Raw genomic sequence first — 17,851 nt, 5'->3', positions numbered from 1 at the left:
ATCAAGTCCTTTGTTTGCTGTTAAAGACCATTTGCCTTTGGCTATCACGTAATTACAATCATCAGCTGGAGGGAAAATAATCCCTAAAACGTTATGTTCTTATTGACTAAATACACAACATAAAGGGCAGTGTGGCTCCACCTAGTGGTCATGAAGCAGTCAGTAAGGCAGCTGTAAGGACCTCTTGCTTACACACCAGTCTTATTTACCACAGAAAACTGGATTTTATCATAGGGTGAAATAGATAGTTTTTTCTGCATTAACACATAAACTGACAATACAGCATAATAAAAGGCAGCGGTGACAGCAATCATCGATTTAAATCTAAAAAAATACACCAGATCTATCCTTTAATAGGAAATCTTCCTTTTTTTATCTTGTAAAGGCACACAATCTACTGCAAAAGTATAGTAAGAACCTTTAATTGTGCAAAACAGCTCAGTTAGTATTTTCTCAATAAAAGAAAGGAGAAAAAAAAAGTCTTATATCTTACGCTCCACCTTCCTCGGTGGAGGAGGAGAAGACAGCAAAGCTGACTAGTGTCAGAGAGGAGACGCACTTTAAATCCAAAACAAACCCCTCTGGATCATCTGTTGGCACTGGATGATGCAGATGAAAAGGCCAGAGGCAGAGTTTGTGTATGCATTTGTGAAGGACACATTTTGGATGTGGCTGAAAAGACCAGCATGATGAGCTCCACCCTGACTTAAAACTGGTTTAAAGACGGCAAGGATTTCCAGACTTACAGATGCGTCAAGAGCAACTCAGAACTCTGCTTCTCCAAAGGGGATAAAAAAACAAAAGCCACAATAATCATGTTAAATGAAAGTAAGCAGCACTTTTCATTTATTCACTTTTTCTGCTTTGTGAGGTTAAACCTCCAAAATTCAGTTTTCTCTCAATAACAGCAGCATCGATGGTACCTCTGCTGCACCCTGCCATTGCCCCTTCACTCAGACGTAGGTGCGGAGACGGTGGTTATCGGGGACGGTTTGGGGCCTCGCAATGCCTGCGAACTTACGATGACCTGAATGACGAAGTCCTTCTGGATCTTAGTGTCCTGTAGCCGCGTCTTATCTGTGAGCAGTTTACCAGAGAAGAACCAGCGCTGGTGGAGCACGTCGATGTCCTCCTGGGTCTGCAGCTGCTTCTTCAGCTGCCCGATGGTGTCAGCCATGCTGGTGCTGAGACGTACATCCTTTCCCGTGGACAGTCGTACCTAAAGAGCAGCGTGGGAGTCAGACAACTGAACAACCACAAATACAAATCTTCTAACATTGTTAGGCCTTATTATACACATTTCATGGATTAACCCAGACACGAGACATTTCATTTTCATTGTAGTTAGTAACCTTGAGCTGAAATTCTTTTTTAGACGCTACGGGGGGTTCAGGGCTGTCACTGGGGTCCTCATCACTGCACTCTGAGATGAGGTTGACAGGGGGCGCTAGGCAGTAAACTGGCAGCTGGTAGCGGTTCCCCAGTTCATCGTAACATTCAGTAAGAGTCCCTGTGAAAGGATGGGAAAACTAATATCAATGTGCAGAAATATGACAAAAATATTTAGATGGAAATCTGAGGATGACTTTCCAGCAAAGTGCTTAGTGTCCTCCTCACCCTGCGGCAGTGTGATATTGGCTCCGTCCACTATAGCCTGGGCCAGCTCATGGTCGTTGGACTCCAAGGCCACGGCGGCGGCTTTCAGGGCATCCCAGATCTCCTTCCGGCCCTCAAAAGCCGGGGCCGTGTCCCAGAACTCATCCCGCTTGCTCCGCAGCTGGCCCTCCGTCATTGGGTAGTCACTCTTCCACTTGAGACGATCTTTTTTCAGCGGCTCGTTACGTCCTGTGATAAAAGCAGGTGTTTTTGTGTTTTTAGAAGAAAACATTGTCAAGAACGAAAGCAAACATCCACAACAAGATAATTGGGTGACATCTGAAGCAAATTTGATGCGATGGATTTTATTATCGGAGTGAATCCATGTCACACTTCAGGTTTGGGGTCACCATTGCCTTCCTTCATACAAACATGCACTACTTTCTTTGGTCAATCACATCAAATCCCAATAAAATAAACTGAGGTTAGCACTTCTAACATGTCAAAATATAAAAAAGTTCAAGAGGTACATATACTTTTCCAAGCCACTCTTTAAAGAGCCTGAATGTGCTCTGTCTAGTTTCCTGAGAACACAATTTGATTGCGTTTGTATTTTAGGAAATAGAAGTCTTAATGTTTGCAATTCAGACATTCACAAAGACAGGAAGCCACTGCTCTGTTGCACCAGTTGTGGTCAAGTGAGTCTGTAAACAGTAAGGGTAAATAATATCCGATAACTGAAAGTGAACCTTTGGTGTACAAGATTTTAGGTTTAATGAACACGGCCATGATTTTTGTTGAGGTTCTTCAACAATATGGAAACATGCTCTTTGATCCGTTTTGACAACACTTCTGTAATTGTCATAACTAAGTTTAAAGGTGTGGGACTGATTGCAGATTATTTGCTGGTTATAACCAGAGCAGAGAAGATATGAAACCACAGAATAAGATTCCAATTTATAAAAGAGAATAATAAAAACAAAAAGTGATAGAGAAATAGGATCTGTCACCAGAGATGGCAAACATTCCCACCTTACACCAACGTGTCACCCCAGTCTAAAATTAGCAGGTGGTGCAGAGTTTGCAATCTACATGAAGCATGTGTAGCCTACGTGTGTCTGAGTAACCTTACCTGCGCTAGCCACCATCCGTATTAAACAAAGCACAGGCAGGACTTGACATTCTGTTGCTTGCAATTGTTTACTTTTTTAGAGAAAGGTTACAGTGATCATATGATTAAAAATGGCAGTGAGTCATTTGGGGGTTTAGTAAACAGTTCCTCAAATGTTTGTCTAAAACCCTCTTTTTGTTTTAAGCAAAATGTTCAGAAAAATGTTCAGGATATATTCGAGTGACACAAAGGTGCTTTCTAATATTCCACTGAATTGATCATATGTAGGTTATATTTTCCTAAGAGGCAAATAGGGCTAGTAGCTCGGTCCAGATTTTGTAATATTTGACTATGATCAGAATAAGGAAGCAGGGACAACATTCAAGATGCACTGAGAAATCATCAATAAGCCAGTTTTCAGCTTGAACGCCACCGACGAGAGAAAAATAGGAACGTTTTTCATCCAGTAAACTCGCCACCAAGAAGAAAACATTCGAATAAAACCATTTTCTACAGACAGAGGCATTTGATGGTTCATAGGGAGCACCTAAGGTCCGGGTTTGTTAAATGAATAATCTCACACTTTCACAACCTCTGCATTAGACAGATGGAGGACAGCAAAACAGCTTCCAACACTTGATTTGGTTTCCAATAAGCTCATGATAAAGGTGCCAGCTTTCTACTCCAGATAAGGGAACTACTACCAATAAGTTCAGAGAACCTCACTTAGACAAAATCCAAACTAACCTTTTAAATTCTCTATAAGGAGCAAAGATGTATATTTTGTTTTGCACACATCTTTGAACTTTGACTCTCTCTCTCTCCATCGTATTTCCATTTAACAAATGAGGAATCTGAGGGTTTTGTTCACAAGAGGTTAGATTTCATTCATTTCAGAACCTAATAAAAACCAGCGCTTATGGAAAAAATTCCTGACATTTAAAGGGTTAAACTTTCTTTTTCCCATGAATGTTTCTTACAGTATAGTCTGCACCTAGTGAGGATGTAATTTAAATTTAAAAAAAGCGTTTTTGGGGTGGATACCGCTTCACAATATGTGAAGTTTGCCTTTCTGAAGACAACCAAAAGGTAACAAAAACAGCTTACAGTTAAATTACACATTCAATCCCCAGAACAATCAACACTTTTCTTTAATGCACAAATGCTAGTAAGAAATGTATTAAAAAACTGGAGGAAGTTGGACAAAATGACTCATTGTAAATCAGAGTGAACAAACAAAAAAAACTTTCCAGACAGCGATTGTGATTTTATTCTATTGTCCTTCAATTTAGAATCACAATAAAAACCAAAACAGTAAGCTAGACTGTGTTAAAATGAGAATTTTAAGTGAAACCACTCGCTTAAAATGTTTTGCTCCCAAAATTACTGAGAAACCTCAGAGAACTCAAGTTGAAGAAACAAAGTTGATGGGAATAATTGTGGTTTTATGTTTGTGTATGGAAAATGGGCAGTAACAAAAGGAAGTGATTTGAAGAACAGCCCCGCAGAACCCAAATAGACCGATGAAGCAATGCATTACAGACAGATGAAGCAATATCAAGCTGTTTTGCTCCTGCTGGGCTTGTAAAAGCAGGGCCCACATGAGGAGGCTGCATTGAAGTGGGCTGTATTCATGAGAACTAATGAACGGTGTCACGAACAAACAAATAACAAGCCTCTCTGGTGCTATATTTCATCAAAACAACACAGATAAAATGAATAATAATAAAATCAACAGGTGGTTGTGACAGAATTATCTGGCTCTGCTGTTACATTATGCAGCTAAAGTTGCTATGGCCTCACAAAGACATGTTTACACATTGTCCTGGATCTGAGGTGATTAATGAATGTTGGTTGATTTTCTCTCAACAGTAAACAGTTACACAGAATAAAGCTAACAACTTGCATTAAAACAAAAGCTCCTGCTATTTTTGGATGTATGGGAAATTTTAAACCACCATAAATAATGCAACTGGTTTACAGCGGCCTTTCAACTGTATTCTTGTCATTTGGTAACAGACAGATGAAATGGAAAACAGCACAGCTGAAATAAACTGCACAACAGCTGAGGAGTACGAGGAGATTTTTCTGTGTTACAATCAACAGACGTTTCCCTAAACAGCACCTGACAGGGCAATATTTTGGTTTGATTTACTCCTAACCAGTCTGCTGGTTTATGACATGGGTAACAGTATTGGTGAGACATCAAAACAAATGTTGGCTGCTGAGAGAAATTGTCACATTAAAGTACGAATTACCCGTCAACATCTTCCTTAGGGATGTAACTGAGCTGGCACCCAGAATACGTGCAGTCCTGAAAAGGTGCATACTCTGAGTGATGCTTTGTGTAGAAACATAGCCGTGGAATATAGGGATATCTTGGTACTGTACTAAAAAAATGCATCTCTTGCTTTTTGGCTATAAATCCATCACTGCATACAGTCAAAAGGTGCAGCTGAAACCCGACTGAACTAAACTTTGCCGTAAAAGTTACATTAAGCAGCATAACTGCTAGTAAACGGTAAACAACTGCATTTTGCTATATTTTGAAACCGAAATCCATTATTTGTTGATTCTATGAAACCAACAGTAAAAAAATAGTACAAACAGCTTAAGTAACCATCCCAGTTATATTCCTGTTTTGTAGTTGGCAAACTTGATCAATTAGAGATTGTTATATCACAGGATGACTCAGTCTTATCACAATACCACTATTTATGATAACGATAAATATTATGATTAGAACCAATCCCTATTGGGATCAGGATGGGGTCCCAATAATGCCATTTTTAAATAATCAGTATACGGGTCCTAATACCTGTTGTTGTACTGGTGTGAGTTTATATTGGCTGCAACCCCATTAAGGCATTTGGGAACAGTTTGTTGTGTAGTCAAGTCACAGGTGGCGGCTTGGAAACCTATTACAAGTCCAACGTATTATTTTCCTGACAAACAATTCTAAATTTTCCTTAATCAAAGACCCAGTTGAGATCCAGTAATAACATATGTTCTGATTAATAAGCAGACCTTGCTGAGAATGAACGATTCACACCAGCCACTAAAATCCATCTCGAGTGGTAAGATATCAGCTGCTTTAAATAAAAATGAACAGGTCGGCACGCCACACAGTGGAGCTGTCAGCTGGGTAATGAGCAATCGTCACAGATCACAATTCAATTAACTTGCATCAAAATATCAAGTTGTGTTTTTTGGACTTTAAAACTGGAAGATCTTCATTTACATTATAACAGAGAGTTTTATTATGAGAGAATTAAAGGACAAATATTGTGTTCCTTCACAAAGCTCTGTATCAGTGCACAGACACTAAAGACTTTAAAAGCTTGAGAAAAATGTCCGACAGCATCAGCTGCTATACGACCCGTCTCCGGGCATGAAGCTCCAGAAACATAGCATGTCCAGATATCTACAGGTCAATAAAATCCCAGGTTGTGATTTTTCTTTTTCGTTTGAAAGGATTTCAATGAGTTTGTAAACTGTGCTGCTTAAGGGGAATGACATCAACGGAGGGTCCTTCAGTGCGTCTTAGAATGGATTGGGTTCAGACTGCTCAACTAATGCACTGTGGGCCCAGTGTGAGCATGTCCAGGAAAAACTTGGGCCCCTAATAGGAGATAGTTGTAAAATCTCTGTGCTTATATGTGACAGAAAAAACAAAGCCAAAAGGATAAGAGACAGTAATAAACAATCAAAAAAAGCCATAAACTGTCAGGTACAACCAGACACAGAATTAATATCAGCAACTAAGTCATATAAACTGGCTTTATTGAACATTAGATCTCTGTCAGGAAAATCATTTTTAATCAATGACTTCATTACTGACCACGATCTTGATGTTAAGTTTTTAACAGAAACATGGTGACATGAATTTAATGAAGCTCCCAGTCTGATAGAGGCGACGCCTCCGAACTACAATTTTCTTTGTGAGAGCAGACAGCAAAGAAAAGGTGGAGGGGTGGCCACTTTGTTTAAAGATTTACTAAAGTGTAAAAAAAGTATTTCTGGGCAAATTTGACTCTTTTGAATATTTGGCTCTCCAGGTAAAGAGTCCGGTCTGAACAATGTTCTTGAATATTTACAGGCCTCCTGAGTCCAAAACAAACTTTTTCAGTGATTTTAATGAGCTTTTATCTGTGATATGTGTTGATTATGACTGTTTAATTATTGTAGGAGACTTCAACATTTACATGGACAATCCTGAAGATAGAAGTGCAATAGATCTATGTGACACTCTTAGAAATGTTGGTTTGACTCAACATGTTAAACAGCAAACGCACAAACAGGGACATATTTTGGACTTGATCATCACTAAGGGTCTAAACATTTCCAAGGTGTCTATGACTGATGTTGCCCTATCTGACCACTTTTCTGTTATTTTTTAAAGCATCATCTCCAATGACTCAGTTTGCCAAAGAGACATGATAAGAAAACGCATCTTTAAGGACGGTGCTGCTGAAACCTTTAACCAGATTTACTCTTCTACCTTCACTTTGCCCTGTAACACTGTAGATGAGTTGGTAGAAAACTTTCATTCTAAAATCTCGGACTTCATTGATTCAATTGCTCCAATTAAAGTGAAAGTTGTTTCTGGGAAGAAAATGTCTCCGTGGAGAAGTGCTCTATCAGTCAGAAGTGAAAAAAGGGAGTGTCAAAAAGCTGAATGCAAGTGGCGAAAGACTGGACTCCAGGTTCACTATATTATCTATAAAGAGTGAATATACAGATATAACCTACAACTGAAAAATGCAAGGGAATCTTTCTTTTCTGAGATCAGCAAAAACATTAACAATGCTCGTCTATTATTTGCCACGGTCGACAGCTTAACAAACCCTCCTATAACTGTAGCATCTGAACTCCACTCTACCAGGGCCTGCAATGAATTTGCTAAATTCTTTACTGAAAAAACCCAAAAGATCAGAGGGGCAGTCAACACATCCACATCAACTCCAGTACCAATGTTGTCTCCAACTAGAACTGATTTTGACAAAATTTCCCAATTTCACCAAATAAACTACTAAAACTTAGAAGAAATCGTACAGCAACTAAGCTCTTCTTCCTGCTGTCTCGATCTTTTACCTACAGCTTTCCTTAAGAAAGCTTTGCTTGTAATAACATCTGATTTAACACAAATAATAAACACGTCCCTTTTGTCTCGTGTTTTCCCCCAGGCCCTAAAAACAGCAATTATCAAACCTCTATTGAAAAAGAGCAACTTGGACAAGCTGCTACTACAGAACTACAAGCCTATATCAAACCTCCCCTTCATCAGTAAGATTATTGAAAAACTGTGTTTCAGCAGTTAAACAACTTCCTAACAATGACCAACCGCTTCGATGTCTTCCAGTCAGACTTCCTGCTCACCACAGTACAGAGACTGCTCTTGTCAAGTTGTTCAATGACAGACTGTGGAAGAACCAGAGTGCTGGTATTATTGGACCTTAGTGCAGCATTCGACACTGTTGATCCCTCCATTTTATTAGAGCGCCTGGAAAACTGGGTCGGCCTTTCTGGTACAGCACTCAATTGGTTTAAATCCTACTTGAAGGACTTTTTTGTGTCAGTAGGTAACTTTACATCAGAGACTGCAAAAATCACATGTGGGGTTCCCCAAGGGTCCATCTTAGGGCCCCTCCTATTCAATATCTACACGCTCCCCCTAACTCAGATTTTAATAAACAACAACGTAAGTTATCATAACTATGCAGACGACACACAGCTATACGTTACCATGTCACCAGGTGACTATGAACCCATTCAAGCGCTGGGTAAATGCTTAGAAGAAATCAATGCATGGATGGGCCAGAATTTTCTTCAGCTCGATCAAAACAAAGCTGAAGTAATAATGTTTGGACCAAAGGAAGAGCGCTTAAAAGTTAGCACACAGCTTCAGTTAATACAGCTAGAAACCACCAGTCAGGCTTGAAACCTGGGTGTAGTGATGGACTCAGACCTGAACCTTCAGAGGCACATAAAGGTAGTAACTGGATCGGCCTTCTATCACCTAAAGAACATCTCCAGGATTAAAGGACTAATGTCTCAGCAGGATCTTGAAAAACTAATTCATGCGTTCATCTTTAGGAGAATTGATTACTGCAACAGTGTCTTCACAGGTCTGCCTAAAAAGTCGATCAGACAGCTGCAGTTGATGCGGAACGCTGCTGCCCGCGTTCTCACTAGAACTAAGAAAGTGGAGCACATCACCCCGGTTCTAAAGTCCCTACACTGGCTCCCTGTAGCTCAGAGAATAGACTTTAAAATACTTCTGTTAGTCTATAAATCACTGAATGGCTTAGCACCAAAATACATTACAGACTTGTTGTCAGTGTATCAACCACCCAGACCTCTCAGGTCTTCTGGCTCAAATCTACTCTGCATACCCAAAACCAGAACCAAACATGGAGAAGCAGCTTTTAGCTCTTATGCTCCACTAATCTGGAATAAACTCCCAGAAAACTGTAAAAGGGCTGAAACTCTAAGTTGCTTTAAATCAAGATTAAAAACATATTTGTTTAGAGTTGCCTTTGACTGTGCCATCTAAGCATAATTAGTTATGTTTTCAGTCCAATTTTACTTTCATTTTCTTATCCATCATTCTATTCTCTTTATTTAATTTTTTTATTACCTCTGTTTGATTTTATCATTTGATTTGTTTTTCTGCGTCTGTATCTGTGTTTATTTTCTTTGTGATTGTTTGTATAGTGCTTTGAGTGTCTCGTTGCTGAAAAGCGCTATATAAATAAACCTACCTTACCATAACTGTTCCAGACCACCAATGAAGATGTTTTTTTCCATTATTTACAATAGCATTACAGGATTCTTTAGTTTACAATCTGTTTGCATCATGTGACGTATTCTGAGCATTGTGCTCACATATCCCCGGAAAGTTGTTTGTAATGTAGTCATTCAATTTTACAACAACCCAAGTAAATAGCTAGATTTAGGAAGCAGAACAACTAGGGACTCTAGGCTCTGACCTTTAAGAACATTCAGCCCCAAGTAAGAAACGGACCGACTCTTCATTAAAGCAAGGTAAACATTTAGTCCAGTTCTAAGATCTTAGGCTAACATGTTCAAACGCAAGAGACGTTCAATCGGATTCAAGTCTGGACTCTGGATAATCAGTTGAAACTGTATCGACCTTGGCTCAATTTTGAGCTTCATGGCAAGGCTGTGAATACTTATGTAAATGTGATTTTTTTTGTTTCTATTTGTAATAAGTGTGCAACAATGTCAAACAAACTTCTTTCATATTGTTATAATGGGGTATTGTGTGTAGAATTTTGAGGAAATAAATTAATTTGATACCATATGGAATAAGGCTGGTACATAACTAAATGTGGAAGTGCAGCGATGTGAATACTTTTGGGCACTGTAAGCACAATTCCCTTTGACTTCAGTAAATACTTGGGAATTTAAGTCATGATAAAATCTCTATATACTGTCCAAATTTTCCTCTTTAGTTTTCCCGGGGTGTGCCCCACTCCGCCCAGTGACAGTTGGAGGTAAGATACCAGCCCCCCGCAACCCTGCGAAGATAAGGGGTTTAAGACAATGGATGGTCGGATGGATGGGTGGGAGCTCAGATAAAATTTAGATAAAATGGTCTAAATTTGCCACTGAGAACAGCCTTTCAGCAAGTTATGTCCACAATTAACTTCAACCACATGTTACAAGCCCAAATTATCAACAAGTCATATTAAAACTGGGTACACATGCTAATATTAGCCTAGTAGTTTAGCAAACTGCCAGCAGGAGGAAGACATGATTTTATTGAAGACTGTAGATCTATGTGTCAAGGCAGAAATATCATGAAAAACAAATGAAAATGACATGCGCATTCTTGTTCTGTTTTGACAGGAAAAAAAACAACAAAAAACTGCAGTTTTCTTAACGGAGGTATCCTTGTGGTGGAGCAGCATATTAAGGCTGACCTGCAGAAACTGGTTGGGACAAAATATCTGTCAATGTCAATAAAAAAAAAAAAAACAGGGAGTGCAGCGTCTGAATGTCATTGGCGAGTGTCCGTGGCACACAATGTAGGACATTAAACCTTAACAAAATGCAGAATGGTATTTGCTGCATTTTACATAGGGTTGCAGGACATGAGCAAACATTACGTAATGTGAAACTTTTGGTGAATGTTGCAAAACTGATATGACTTTCAATAAATAAAACAAATAATTAAAAAGCAATGTCATTCCACTTTGAGTTCATAGCAAACATAGACCCCAGATAATGAGCAGTCTGTCCAGCTATGGAAAAGAAGATTGTTCATTATTTCCATCTAAACAACAAGGGTTTATTGAAAAAGTTGCTTCTGGCTGATTTTAAAACTACTGAGTTTTAAGCAGGAAATAACCTTCAAGGAAGAAGATCCTAATCAGGGCATCCCTTGTTGTTGGAACTACAGTGAAGAGTGTGTTTAGTTGTTTCTGGAAATTGTCAGTTCCTAGCAGGAGGACAAAAAGCATATCACTCCAGCCACAAAAGTCAGCCCGTTACATAATTAAAGAGATAAATTGAACTACTTAAAGAAAGAAAATTCCTTAGAAAACAGCATCAGTAAACAATGAATCATTAAGTCAATATCCAGTGATAAAGAAACGACAACAGAAATTGTAAATTGTTCCTTTGCTTTAGTTGTTATTCATGTTATATTTTTAAAAAACATATGTGGAGAAAACAGACTTTCTTGAAGAAACTTAATTTTATTGGTATAGTTCAAAAAAAGATATTTACAAATGCATATTTGATTTTTCAGAAAGTAAACGGGGTTGCAATTTGATTTTTAAATACTTTTTTTAAAACTTTTTTTTCACAAAAATAAAGAGAAAACAATAAAGTGGTCATTGTAGAAAGTCCCCATACCAAATTAAAGAACCCATTAACCGGAACGGTAAATTATTAAAAGATGCTACATGAGCCATTTAGTGCTTCTGACTGCCTGTGAATCTACATAAGGTGTGCTGAAGGAGTCCCGAAGGACATCTTGTAGTTTTTCTTTTTATAATCAACCTGTTATCAAAAGGAGTGCATGCAGATATGAATCAGCATAAATATCAGCAGAATATTATCTTCAGGCACTGCCATAAACCTGAAGACAACTTTAATTTTAAATAGCTTCTAATTGCCCTCTGTAATCTATATTGGGGCTTTAAAGACATGATGGCAGCGCCCTTGTTTACCTTTTTATGAAGCTGACGGCAAAGATTTAAAAAAAAAAAAACTGCAACGCTGTTTTGAAAATTGGGGGCAACTATTAGCATCTTTAAGAAAACGAAAGGGAAAACAATCTGCATTCACTCATGGCAGACATTGAGATTCTCAGTCACTCCAATTTAACCTTTATATTTAAGTGCAATATAAATGCATAGCTCAAATACTTCAATATGAGTTAATGTGTGAAATCACAGCATCTTTTTCTTAAAAAATGCAGATAAATAAAACTGTCCTGATCAAACAAAACCAAACCCAAATGCACATCTGAGTGAAAAAGCAAAGGCCTCGATTACGCTACTCTGAATTTCTTTTAAACTAATATTTTTCCTGTTTGTATTGTACAAATATCTCCAGTACTATTGAAAATCTCCACTACGGGAAAGGGAACAAAACCAAAACATTTTCCTCACCAAGAATCCAGTTCTGCAAGTAAAAGAGAGATGCAAACAGCCAGGTGCCCCTTATGAACTCATCAAGTTCTCATCCGTAAGTGTGACATCTATAGAAGAGTCTCCAGCTTCTTAAAGGCCAATGTCAAAGATGATGGACATCTGTAATAATCTCAGAAGCATTTAAACTATGCGTGTAACTCCATACAGAGAAAGATTGTTCTTAAATGGAAAACATTCAAGATGACTGCCAATATTCCTAGCAGTAGACATCCCAGCACATTCACCTTCAGGGAAAACAAGCTGGAGCTCAAAAAAATGTCAAACATCCAAGGAAGTACATCTTGGACTCAACATGCCTCAGCTAAGTGAGCTTAAGTCTTACAACTAGACAAATACATGACAGGTATTGCTAGTTTGTCACCAGGATAGAGACTCCTAAAAGAACGCAGAGATCTGCTGGAACCTAATTCAGAAAGAGCAGATCAAACAGGACCATAATGCACTGCTCCGTCAGGTCTTTCAGTCTGTTTAGCAATTTATGCAAGAGTCAAACCTGAATAAGTTAAATCCCAAACCCGAAGCTTGGCTGAAATAGTATTATGATCCAAAACAAACAGACTGAAATGCTGTGGCATCGCCATGCATACATTATTAAATGCATATGTCAACATACTAAAGCAACACTGTCAAATAAATAATAAAGTCAAACAGTGGATGATAGTTTCGACAAAGCTGGTTTTACGCCATTAGACCAAAATACAAACGACATGTTGTGGTACCTCATGGGTTGTTGCTGCTATGAGGTTATATTTACTAAAGTTTAAATTCTAGTTCAGCGGTCAGCAACCCGCAGCTCTTCAGCCTCCTTTTTGTGGCTTCACTGGCTTTGACAAAAGGAAAAAAAACATGTCTACCTGAAGGTGGCTTCTTGAGGTTGCGACCCATGCGGTAAGCCAACAATGAATACATCCCCAACAAACAAAAAAATCTCAGACGCAAACAGTTTAATTCTGCATGTACAGATTCCTTACCCGTCACCGCCAACGACGCTGGCTTACCTGTCCAAAGTCCAAATATAACTCCTGCCTCACAAATGAGAGCCTACAGTCTTGTGTGAAGATCAAAGTCACGTCCTACAGCCCTGACATAGGGAAGATCAGCATGGAGCTTCAGAAACAGAAGTCACATTAAACACATATGAACACTAGCCTTTAATTTGCTATTACTTGAAAAAAGAAAGCTTAGACACGGGGTTGATGTAGTTTTTTAATCGTATGTTCATGTGCTTTGCTTGATTGAGGGTCGCGAATGAAACCCAAAGAGGATGAGCGCATGCTGAAATGGACAAAAAACGTTTCTGTGTGTACGTTTAGTTTATTAAAACAGCTAAGTTGCAACTACGTTTTTAATATCAAATTGGACTATGCTTTATTTAAATTTCATACAAATACCAGAAGGACCTAAAAATGCCTGCATAGTTCAGTGATTAATTTATTTTAAAGTAGACCAACAAATGAACACTGCACTTCTGTTTGTTGAATTCTATTGTTGTAAAAGGTACATTTATATTTAAAAAAAAATTTATTTGAAAGTTTATTAGCTGTGTTATCTTTTGCGGCTCCAGACTATTTTTTCTTTGGTGGTAGAGGAAGCAAAAGGGCTCTTTTGTTAATAAAGATTGCCGACCCGTGTTCCAGTCAGGTAATTATTGTACCCACAACATGTAGAACCCTTAAAACCTAGTTACAAGTTACTGTATAAAGCAAATCTTTGTGCGTATCACTGACACTTGGCTGAAGTGAAAGTTGAGCAGTAAGTCCCACTTTGTTCAGTTCAGCTGTGTGGTTCCTGTGTTTAGTCTAGTTGTAAATATAGCATTTACCCGAAGTGCCGCATCTACAGTCCGGATCCTGATGCCATAAACATGAATGTAAAATAAAGTATGGGAACTCATCTGTGTAGTGCACAAGGATGGACATGAAATCTATATCCTTGTGTGAAAATTTACAGACACTGATTTTTTTTAATGATCTGAATTGCTTATAAAATGTTAAATTGTTGTGTAACTGTCAACAAATTCAACATTTTAGACAATAATCAAACTAATATTGGCTGAAGAGGGGGTTTGGAAAAAGGCCGCTGTAGATCCACCCCTTAAAGCAACAAAATCCTCTCATATTAATATCATGAGGCTATTACAACAACCAGCTCCTACAGAGCCTCAATGTATAAAAGCAGAAAAAAATGCTACAGCATGAAATCCTGGACAATACTTAATCCAATCAGGTTCTCGAACAGGATTTCAAACCAGTGTCATACGTTTCCATTGCAAACAAAATAGGTCCCAGTGCACAAACTATGGTTAAACTGGGGAACCGCAGAGTACTTTGTTTTTCTTCGTGAAACATGACGTAACCTGTGGGTGGGTGAAAGCTGGATAAGATAGAAACAAGTATAGCAGCAAAGACGAAAGATGTACCCTGGTCTGTGGACACTAAAGAATTGCGCGCAGGTCATCAAGCCATCTTGCTACCACGGTTTCTTTGAGCGCTGTGTAACCCACACTGTTGACGCATGCTTGGTCCCCAAAACTGATGGGAACACACATCGGACCTCAACTGAAGGCCAAAGTTCGAAAACACCCAAACCAAACCGGTTCGAGAACAAAAATGCAAAGTGTAAAACTTTCAGGACCCTTCTTCAATAAACCTTTGATGATGTTGTGGCTTTTAAATGAGGCTATACATAAGAACTTTTCCACATTTTGTCATGTTACAACCACAAACGTCAATGCATTGTTTGTGTAATTTAATCCCAACATGAATGCAGCCATTCTGTGAAGGCCTCAGAGGTTTGTTAGAGAACATTAGCGAACAAACAGCATCAAGAGGACCAAGGAACACAGCAGGGAGAAGGTTATAAAGTGGAAAACTGGGTTAAGTTCTAAAGCAATATTCCAAGCTTTGCACAATCAACTACAAAACCGTCTACCTAGACTCTCATACCGAGCAACAAGGGCGTTTATCTGTCAGTGACTGTCGATCACATGTTGGGTAGGACCAGCATCACTAGCCACCGCATACATAATAACCAATTTCTCCAACCACTAAATCGTTGTAAGCTGGGCTTATTGTGTCAATGACCACTAAGGCAAGCTAGCATTAGGTAGCGTTAGCTTACCCTTACACGTTGTCTAGCTCGTATCCCTCAGTTTGATAACACTCCATGGCTTCCCCGTCTTTCCTGTATTTATCCAGAGTATTTCCTCTTGCTGCCCTCAGCCTTCTCTGGCTCTCTTATTTCATTCCAAGTCTGGCAACAGTCATAGACTGAGCAGTCCTCCATTTTTGTTGCGTTTGTGCCATTACAAATCACATCAAGTTACTTTTCCGGACTGGGGGGCTGCCTTGCTGTTGATGATCCCGCCCACATTGAGATAGTACATAATTGTAATAGCAAACAAACCAAACTGTGTAGAGTAAAGCCGAACCGAGATGAACCGTGCTGAGTAAGTACTAGTGGAAAAGGGCCATTTGTCATGCACTCCACAAATCTGGCATTTATGGAACAGTGTCAGGAAGGAGAACCTTATTGTTATTAAATTAGACATGTTGAAAATTTCTCTAAAGTTGCTAGGGAACAGAGAAAATGTGGAAGAAGATCCTCTGGTCAGGCGAGACCAAAATTTGACTTGCTGGGCCAAATGCAAAACTATGTGTGGTGTAAAACTAATGTTAAGTGTCACTCTGAACACACCATCCATGCTGGTGGCAGCATCATGCCCTGGCAGGAGAGCTGATTGGGAAGATGGATGGAGCTAAATAAGGGACAATAGTAGAAGAAAACCTGGTAAAGGCGGCAACAGACTTCAATGGGGTGCGGGTACACCTTCCAACAGAACAACCCAAAGCATGGAGCTGGAGCTACAATAAATTGGATCAAAACCTGATCATGTGTTAGAATGGCACAGTAAAAGTCCAGAACTAAATTTAATTGATCATCTGTTACAGGACTTTAAATGCTCCTTTTCTACTGTTCTGAGGGAGCTTGAGTTATTTGGCAAAAAATGGCTTGCAAAAATTGTAATTTCTACTCGTGCAAAACTGGCAGTGACATATCCCTAAAGATTTGGGGCTGTACTTGCAGCCAGAGCTGGTTTCCCGAAATACCGACTCACTGGGGCTGAATACTAATGCTCACCAGATCTTTTACATTTTTCTTAGAAAATATTGAAAAACATAAATCCTTTTATTCCCTTTTACAATAATGTGCTACAGGGTTGTCTATCACACAAAAATCTCAATAAAGTATGAGCCAAATGTTGAATTAGTTACAGGATTTTCATTACAGCACTATCACAAAGTCAACAGGCACAGTTTTTCAGTGGTGACAGGAGGGAAGCTAACATGCTGTGCAGAAAAGTCCCAACACATTTACAGCAAGTGAAGCGATGAACGGGAAGTACATGCAAAGTAATGAACAAGTATACTAGGAAATTACCTACAGTAAACTGGCAGAAACCTGTTTCAGATCAAAGGTCTGGTTACAATTAATGACGCTGAATCCCAGGAAAGCCATCTCACTCTGTTTACTTATTTACACAAATGCATAATAAAACGGGGCAGATCAGATGTTAGGGGCAAATGGTGACCAATAAGATTGAAAAAGGCCCGTTTTAAGAATAACGTTTATGCATTTCTACATTATAAAAAGTAAGCACAATCAATCTCACCTCCTCTTCCACCGTTCCTGGATGATCCTCGGTTTTGTGAATTTTCCCAGTATCTCCCCACGCATCCTCCCATGGTTGGAGCTCTGCACTTTGCTCCAAGAGTTTTTACTTGATGAACAGGGGACCCATCACAGACCAGGTTGACGAACTGAGTCCGACAGGGAGGGGGAAGGTGGCAGGTAGACCGCTTGAGACTGATATACCATCCGTATCCACAATGTGGGTATCCACCGAAGGCGTCTCAAAGCTCGGAGCCGTTTTTGTAAGGCAGTTAGAGTGCTTCCTCGACTTATAAGCGAACCGTGTTAATGTTTAAACCCGACAACACGTCATTAACAAACCGTTGTTTTAGAGTGTTTGAATCTACGTGTCTATATTCCAGCAAGCGTGACCATTTGAGTTACTTGTGAAACGGTCGCAACACGTAGCTTTCACGCAAGCTAACCGAGCTAACCAGTTAGCCACCACATCAGTAAGCACAAACTTCAACTAACCAGCATCGTTTTGGAAGCTGGAAGTCCTACAAACGCAGGGGAAGTAGTTTTGGTTTCCCCCGAAGTTCAGAGAGACGAGGCACTATAGTCTCTCGAAGATGTCTCAAAAGCACTACCTCATTAAACATAGAAAACATTTCTTCTCGCTGGTGAAAGGTGACTTGAAGCGGTGAGCTAAACGCCACCGAACTTTTTGAAACGCATGCGCATAAGCAGAGGCAGATGGGTTTATTTTTAAAGGTAACTGCTGCGTTCACCTTATAATACAGTTGAACGAACAGAACTTTTG

At 39.3% G+C, this 17,851-nt stretch overlaps 1 protein-coding gene across 2 annotated transcripts; it reads right to left on the bottom strand.

The window, feature by feature from the left end:
• Positions 1-813: 813 nt before the first annotated feature.
• ubtd1b (ubiquitin domain containing 1b) lies at positions 814-17,765 on the bottom strand. 2 transcript variants are annotated; one of them, XM_047377084.1, is made up of 5 exons: positions 17,069-17,086; positions 13,395-13,477; positions 1,618-1,845; positions 1,353-1,510; positions 814-1,219 (listed from the first exon to the last, which is right to left on the bottom strand). In XM_047377084.1, the coding sequence occupies exons 3-5, from the start codon at positions 1,790-1,792 to the stop codon at positions 950-952; spliced, it is 603 nt and encodes a 200-aa protein (XP_047233040.1). In that variant the 5' UTR covers positions 1,793-1,845; positions 13,395-13,477; positions 17,069-17,086; the 3' UTR covers positions 814-949. The 2 variants fall into 2 exon arrangements, with proteins under 2 accessions (XP_047233040.1, XP_047233039.1); XM_047377083.1 differs by lacking the exon at positions 13,395-13,477 and having other exon boundaries at positions 17,069-17,765.
• Positions 17,766-17,851: the final 86 nt, after the last annotated feature.

The sequence above is a fragment of the Girardinichthys multiradiatus genome, chromosome 10 (genome assembly GCF_021462225.1).
Source record: "Girardinichthys multiradiatus isolate DD_20200921_A chromosome 10, DD_fGirMul_XY1, whole genome shotgun sequence".
Lineage (NCBI taxonomy): Eukaryota > Metazoa > Chordata > Actinopteri > Cyprinodontiformes > Goodeidae > Girardinichthys > Girardinichthys multiradiatus.
This window is presented reverse-complemented; position numbering and strand designations above follow the sequence as displayed.